At 40.8% G+C, this 7,919-nt stretch overlaps 1 protein-coding gene across 1 annotated transcript; it reads left to right on the forward strand.

Moving 5' to 3' along the window:
* Positions 1–53: 53 nt before the first annotated feature.
* Positions 54–7,362, forward strand: LOC146686071 (enhancer of rudimentary homolog). Its single transcript, XM_085440841.1, has 4 exons — positions 54–322; positions 2,376–2,463; positions 3,030–3,150; positions 7,077–7,362. Exons 1-4 carry the CDS (start codon positions 320–322, stop codon positions 7,177–7,179), a joined length of 315 nt encoding a protein of 104 aa, XP_085296967.1. The 5' UTR covers positions 54–319; the 3' UTR covers positions 7,180–7,362.
* Positions 7,363–7,919: the final 557 nt, after the last annotated feature.

Here is a 7,919-nt window from a genome sequence, read left to right on the forward strand (position 1 = left end):
TGTTCCTGTGTTCTCGCAATACATCCGGCCGCTGCTGCAAACTACTTCCTGTAGAGTCAGCGAATGTTCAGGATCAAAAAACAGTTCGAGATTTGTTTGTAGTCTTTATTGTTTTGCCAACCTCGTCGAATTAAATAAATTCTAAGGATGAAATGTTAGCTTTTATCGCCATACCGAAGCAGTAATAAGAAACCGAAACAAATAGCTTGAATTAAAATAGCGCATTTTGTTCTCAGCTGGTTGTTCTTCCGGGTAACAGAGGAGACGACGCAAGGAGCTAAGAAAATCTGCAGAGAGCTACTCAAAAGCGTCAGAAAACATGGTTAGTACGTTTTGATGCACTGTTTGCAGGAATGATTTGTACGAAGAGCAAAAGCAGTGCGTCGGTTTTAGCGGGTCATTTCAGCAGAGCCGGGTTTGTTGTAAAAACGATTTGTAACGCATAGTTAGCATGAGTGGGCGTTTGGCTCCAACAAACCTCTGAAGACATGAAGCACATTCACGACTGAGAGACTAGCAGCCTGAGGCGAAAATATTATTTTAATTACTTTTATTAACAGTTTTTTGCCACTTGCTTATCGCCTAAAGATAGTTTTACTTAGCACTTAGACGAATAGTTTGCTGTAGGCTTAGGTGTAGGTCTATTTGTTTATAATTCATTTCAAAATGGGCCGTTTGGATTTTGAAACATTTTTGTCAATTTTTTAAATTGTTGTTGTGGTTGGCCCCCAAAAATGTCCACTGTTCTTAATATTCCTCCATCAGTCCTAAATTTTCATGAGAATTAGTCATTCTAGGTTAATGAGCCAGATAAGATTCTAAAATTGCGTAGTTTTTACAAACAAAACCAAAATATTGCATTTTAATATACCATGTGTAATAACTTGATTATAACAGATGGAATGTATTTGTTGAATGTAATGTAGTTATTTATTTAATACTCAATGTGCCTTATATTGAAAGACAATTACATTAAATAAAAGTAAAAATGTTTGAAAATTAGTAACGTAAGTGACAGAACTGTGCAAAAGTCTTAAGCCACTCCTCATTTAATTATGTTTTGCTTCCAGTCAGCCAGAAATTTCTGTACTATTTTTAAGGGGTTCTTGAGCAGCAGTCCTCCAGTCTCACACAGGGTTAAAATAGTAATTTTGCACCATCAAGATGACTACAAAGAGTTAGTAGCTGAAAACTTGGCATATCGTAGCATGCCGTGCAGAGTGCATGGAAGAAAATTGAGGAAACCTGACAAAATAAGTGGTAGGATATAACTTTCAGACCAGATATCTGAAAGTTATATCCTTAAGAAATAGCAAATAAATAAATAAATCCAACAAAGACCCGACACAGGATCTGAGAGATGCATTTGACCCTTTAGTTGTTCCATCTACTGTTCACTGGGTTCATCAGAAGTGGTCTCAGTGGAAGGGTGGGTAATAAGAAGCTATTCTTAAGATGGGTAAACAGGAAGAAAAGGCTGAGGTATTCCATATTATACAAAACCTGGACTGAAAATCAGTGGGAACAGGTCTTATGAAGAAAATTTGACGTTTTTTGTACAAATTATCATTAATATGAGGAGGACTCAGGAGAAAGTGACCACAGTGAGTGTTTTGCAGTTTGGGGCTGCATTTCAGCCAGTACAATTGAGAAATTTGTCCAATTTGATAGAATTATGAACACAATTAGCACAGATGTTGATCTACTACGTAAAACCATCAGCAGTGCATCTGATTGGCAACACCTTAATTTTTCAGCATGACAATGACCCAAAATGGTAAATGGCTTGTATTTATATAGCGCTTTACTAGTCCCTAAGGACCCCAAAGCGCTTTACATATCCAGTCATCCACCCATTCACACACTGGTGATGACAGCTACATTGTAACCACAGCCACCCTGGGGCGCACTGACAGAGGCGAGGCTGCCGGACACTGGCGCCACCGGGCCCTCTGACCACCACCAAAAAAACACAAGCAATACAGTAAAAGCATACCTGGGTAGAAGAACACACTGTAGAACACTATCAGTCATGGATTGGCCTCCCCAGAGCCCAGGCCTCATTATTACTGAAGCATTGTTGTATCATGTTGACATGGATTGGGAAAAAAAAAAGTAGCCAACATCCAAACAATGGCGTTGAATCTCCTTCAAAGAGCCCTGCAGAGCTATTCCCAAAGACATGACAAGAAGCCTAAGATGGTCAGAGCAAATATTGACTTTCGTGCTTCTTAGAACTATAAACTGTTTTTGCCTCAGATTCTATATTCACACAGAAGTACACCCCCACAAACTAACAAAAAAGACATTTGAAGATGTTGAATAGAGAAGGTGACTTGTATTATCAGACTAACAATAAGTATTTTGTTTTTCAGTCTCACACCATACTTCTGGTACAGCCCACCAAGAGGCCGGAGGGAAGGACCTACGCTGATTATGAGTCAGTCAATGAGTGTATGGAGGGTAAGCTGGTGGTTCTTTGTTCTTTTGTGTATTGCCTTTTCTTTCAGTGATATGTAATTCCACTCCACACTTCCAGGCTTTCATTGTTTACATGTACACAGCTTACGTGCATCCACCTGGAATTTTAGTCAAACTTAGTGAAGTTTCCATGATATTTCCTATCTATCTTGAGTCTGTAGTGTTAAAATATTAAGGGAAACTGGTTATTTTCACCCGACATGTATGCAACTTGTGTTTACTTACATGAGAAAACTTTTGGTTGTAGTGGTCAGGCAGTTCAACTAAAACTGTCCAGTAAACTCTGGTCATTTGACAAGTAATTGTCAAATAAGCATTTCATATGGTAATAATCTCCTGTTTCTAGTAGCACAGTTATCTTTCTTTGACTTTAGGAAGGAATTAATCTGTTATCTTATTATTTTTACTGCAGTATTTCTAATCATAGACTTTTCAGGTATTTATTTTGTAAGGTATTCCTTATTTGCATCAGAAATCAAAACATTGTCAAGTGAATATGGAAATATTTACTCATTGTGAGTGTAACATAGCATATTTTCCCCTGGCAGGTGTATGCAAGATGTATGAGGAGCATTTAAAGAGAATGAACCCCAACAGTCCGTCGATAACATACGATATCAGCCAGCTGTTTGACTTTATTGATGACCTGGCTGACCTCAGCTGTTTGGTGTAAGTTTCATGTTAAATTATTAAATTGTTTGTCATATCCAGCCCTGTGTATGTCTTCTAAACCTATGTATGTGCAAAGCATAATTAACTGATGGTACAGAATGATCAGTTTTTAAAAAAAAAAACTAGAGGAGTCAATAGAGTGTTAAAAGTGTTTGCCACATCAGTGCATTCAGTTCACGATTCTGCTTGCTAAATCTGCTGGGCAGGACAGATTTAAAAAGGGGGGTGGGGTTCTATAAAAAAAAAAGAGAAATAAGTCTTGATGCATGCTCAATCATCCAGGTAAAGAAATCCCAAAAAGTTGATTCTGTTCATCTGGATGTGGCGTTTTCAGTGGAGGAATCGTTTCATCACTCAAATGACTTTTTCAATCTGAGCTGAATGCAGGTTTCCCCAACCTTATAAACCGTGGAACCATGGAACGTGTCCTCTCTGGTGGGGAAGGAGCCTCAGCTAGTGTGTGAGGTTGAGAGGTACTGGCTGGATAAGGTCAGGCTCACCTGCGCACGCACAGCTTAGGCTCCAGAACCAATCTCGTGGAAAGGGCCCGGACTCTTTCTCAGTCGGGAGTTGCCCTTGGTGAGAGGCGGCGGCCTGGGGTGGGTATCTTAGCATCCACTCGGCTTGCTGCTTGTACAGTGGGGTTTTTCCCAGTGGGTGAGAGGGTTTGTTCCCTGCACCTTCTGGTTGGGGAACAGGTCTTGACTATTGTCTGCTCCTATGCGCTGAACGACAGTTCAGAGTACCAAGCCTTCTTTGGAGTCCCTGGGTTGGAGTGTTTGAGGGTGCTCCACCTGGAGACTCTTTCTTTTTACTGGGAGACTTGAATGCTGACGTGGGTAACGACGGTGAGAACTGGAGGGGAGTGACTGGGAAGAACGACCTACCAGATCTGAATCCGAGTGGTGTTCTCTTATTGGACTTCTGTGCAATATATGTGAGGTCACTGAGGCATATTATCAATTCCTTGGTGGCAGGGCCCTTGTGGTGGATAGGGTTCGCCCTGAGTTCCTGAAGGACTTGGCCCACATAACTGGCAATAAGTCAGACCCCAGTGAGTTTTGGACTCTGCCAGGGCTGCCTTGGCATCTTGTGGTGGCCTCCAGCTCACACTGGAGTGGTTTGCACCCAAGTGTGACGCACAGGAATGAGAATCAGCACTCCAAGTCTGAAGCCATGGTCCTCGGCCGGAAAAAGGGTGGAGTGCCCACTCCTGGTCAGTGACCAGTTACTTTAACTCCTCCACTTGGGGCAGTATCTTGGGTTCTTTTCACAAGTGAGAGAACGGGAGATCGACAGACCGATTGTTGCTGTGGCTACAGTGATATGGGCACTGTACTGGTCAGTCGAAGTGAAAAGGAGGTTGAGAATAAAAGCAAAGTTCTCAATTTACTGGTCAGTCTACGTCCCTGCCATCACCTGTTGTCAGGAGCCTTGAGTAGTGACCAAAAGAAAGAGATTGTGGATAAAAGCAGTGAAAATTAGCTTTCTCCAAAGGGTAGCCTAACCCTTCCCTTAGAGAGGGTGAGGAGTTCGGCCATCCGGGAATGGAACAGAGTAGAGGCGCTACTCCACCACATCGTTAGGAGCCAGTTGAGGTGGTTCGGGCATCTTAAAAGGATGCCTCCTGAATGAGGTGTTCTGGGCATGTCCCACTGGGAGGAAGTCCTGGGGCAGACCCAGGACATACTGGAGAGGTTATATCTCTCAGCTGGCCTGGAAACACCTTGGTGTTGGGGAGAGGGAGGTCTGGGTTTCTCTGCTTAGGCTGCTCCCCCTGCAACCTGGCCTTGGATAAGCGGAAGAAGATGGATGGATAGGTCAGTACATGGACTGTGCGCTCAAACCAGCGTTTCTCCCTGTCCAGGATGCGTACATCCTTATCATTGAAATAGTGGCCACTGGCCTGTAGGTGTAAATAGACTGCAGAGTCCCCTGGCCTGACGAGTTAGCTCTTCTGTGTCATGCTATCCACTTAGCCAAAGGTTGTTTCGTTGCCTTGATGTCTTAATCATGGCAGGTTTGTGTCGGGGGACCGGATCCTTGTGGTGGACCAATTTTTAGCGCGGCATGTTTTGGGGATGTTTGTGGATGTGTTATGCTCCAGGTAGTCCAGGAAGGATGAAGGACAAGTGCTACCTAAGTGAAAATCTTTAGTGATCCCTTGTGTGTCAGGAGTATCGGAAGAGTTTAGATGCATTTTCTCTAGACACCACATCTCTGTGGCTTTCAAACCTCACAGCCCATCATTCATCAGTGGTGCTAGTTTAAGTCATTATGCAAATTTACTGTTTATAAGAGACTGAGACTGAAGAAGTCGCTTGGATGAGTGACATTTCACCCACCGAAAACAGTACAGCCAAATGAACAGAATCAACTTTTTGGGGCAATAAGACAAGTGATTAAGAAATGAGATGAATGCTGCAGAAACTCGTTAATCTCTGGATTCATCACACAGAGCAGTGAAATGTGTTTTAATTCAAGTTAATTATTTTATCTCTGAGTGTGCTCTCAGGGATGCTGTTTATTCTAAAGTGATAGCAGCAAATTAGAGCTCTAAAACTTTTAACCAGATACATTAACATATTAAATGCTACTGTCCCACAGCCTGATAGAGGAGATGTAGAAATCACTTTAGTTTCTCGGCAGATCAAAGTGAAATAATTTTTTTTGATTGAACAGGTATTCTTGCTGTGTGTTCTGTATTTTAGTAGCTGCAGTTCCACCAGGCTAAATGAGGCTTAACCGCAGATTAGGACCAAATATAACAACATTTATGTAATTTATGCATCGCAAAATTAATAAAAGTGCATTTCCATGACAATGTGGTGTCCAGTTTGCACTTTATTTACTGTTTTTAGGTTCAGCTTAACAAAATGCACATATAAACTTATTTCTCCAGCAAAGGATCTATATTGTGCTTACAGCATGCTGTAAGTAAAAGAATCAGTGAAAACATGTCACTTTCACACTATTTTAAAACCAAACCTGCTCCCCAGGTTATGTGTTCAGCATAAGTTATCATGGCGATTTAACCAGGTAAAAAGAGAGCCACCTGCGACATAGAAAATAACTGTCCAACCTATTAATCTCATTTCATTGTACACCCTTCAGGTGTAAGAATTTAGATGAGCAATGTTGACAGACTTAAAAAAAAAAAGATATTACAGTTATAATGGCACACTTGATGTTTTGTATTTTTAAAGAAAAACAGATCAGCCCCTCCTCGAGCTAAAATCTGTCCTCAAATTATTTAGAACCCATATCTTTTGATGATGACAAATCAATGACAGTCCTTTTTTTCTCAATCTTTTTGTCATCTGCTGGGTTTTCTTATTTCCTTCATTTAGATTTCTCCATCACAAAGCTGCCAAAACATGTATATAATTCATAGAGCAACCCTGCAGGGATATTTCCAGCAGTTTTCTAACACAGTTTGATTTGAAACAAAGTCTTTAGCAGTAAGTTTGCCTTCTAAAAAGAGCTTGTTTCCAGCTTTTTTTTCTGCTGCATTTGGCAGGAACGGGCACATCTCAGCATCAGTGTTTCTATTAATATTTTTTTAATGCTCGTGGCAGTGAGTGAAAACCACATCAAGCTTTATAGAGATGTAGAACAAGCCAGCTGCAATAACCTGCCCACAGGTGATTTAGGGCAATTTGTTATTCTTAATTTGGGGAGTTCAAGCTCATTTATTCAGGCAAGATTACTCTGTTTGAGTTCCTCTGAGCTAATCGCAGCTCGCAAAAAGACAAATCTAGAAGAACAGTCGCTACTTAGGTCACTTATTTGCTCATGTTGGGTGTTTTTAAAAATAAGGAGTTGCATGTTTTCATTAAAAAAACTGAATATCCTGGGCCAACCAGAGGGGGGGGGGGGAAGAAAAACGTTGAAACTGAATTTAATTTTTGGTGCTGCCTCAGGTATCGTGCTGACACGCAGACGTACCAGCCGTACAACAAGGACTGGATCAAAGAGAAGATCTACGTGCTGCTGCGGCGTCAGGCTCAGCAGGCAGCGCAGTGAAGCTTCTGAGGAGGTGGAGAGTGGGGGGGATCAGAATTATTTTTCCTGTCTTGAACTTGTTTTAAAAGTTTTAAGTAACTTGTTTTCAGAAGTTTTTGACTTTTTTTTTTCTCATCTCATGTGGGGGGATGTATTTTGTATTTTATTGTTGGACTTAATAAAGTTTCCCTTTAAATAGCAAAACTCAAGACTCTCGTCTTATTGTCCTATGTTCTGTATTTCTGTGTTCTGTCTCTTCTTTCTTGAATTGAATTTTGCTCATCTTTTATTTATTTATTTATTTTTTATCTCTGTTGTATTTCCTTTAGTGGAATTTTTTGTTTTCTTACTAGTTTTATGTGTCTTTCATCTACACTCCCTCTTGAACAGCATGTCAGCTGTAGAAAAGTGCTAATAGTGATTGACTTTAAAGTACTCGTGAAGTTTTCCCCTTTTTGCCGCTGCTTTTCTGTTTACATTATTCTTTTTTGTAATTGCGTTCTTTTACTGCCTTGTTCCTCATTTTCTGCACTATTTATTCTGCCCCTCTCCCTTCTGCTATCAATTTGTCAAATGTAGAAACGTGCTGCTGAGAATGATAATTTGCCTTTCAGTCCTGCACGTTGTGAGGCTTCCAGTTTTGGCTCAACAATACAAAAGCAAATAAGCTCTGTGTTTAAAAAAGGGGGTTTCAAAAAGTACGGACTGATTTACATGATTTTTTTTCTTTGTTATTATTATTAGAGGTGAGACTTGGCCCA

The sequence above is a fragment of the Copadichromis virginalis genome, linkage group LG19 (genome assembly GCF_057382275.1).
Source record: "Copadichromis virginalis isolate Kocher_CV1m ecotype Utaka linkage group LG19, C_Virginalis_male_GT1.1, whole genome shotgun sequence".
Taxonomy (NCBI): domain Eukaryota; kingdom Metazoa; phylum Chordata; class Actinopteri; order Cichliformes; family Cichlidae; genus Copadichromis; species Copadichromis virginalis.

Bases quoted from the DNA above. Each gene is read 5' to 3' on its own strand.
- LOC146686071 (XM_085440841.1), top strand. The intron at 2,464-3,029 runs GTAAGCTGGTGG...TTCCCCTGGCAG, and splicing joins AGTCAATGAGTGTATGGAGG to GTGTATGCAAGATGTATGAG. The intron at 3,151-7,076 runs GTAAGTTTCATG...GTGCTGCCTCAG, and splicing joins GCTGACCTCAGCTGTTTGGT to GTATCGTGCTGACACGCAGA.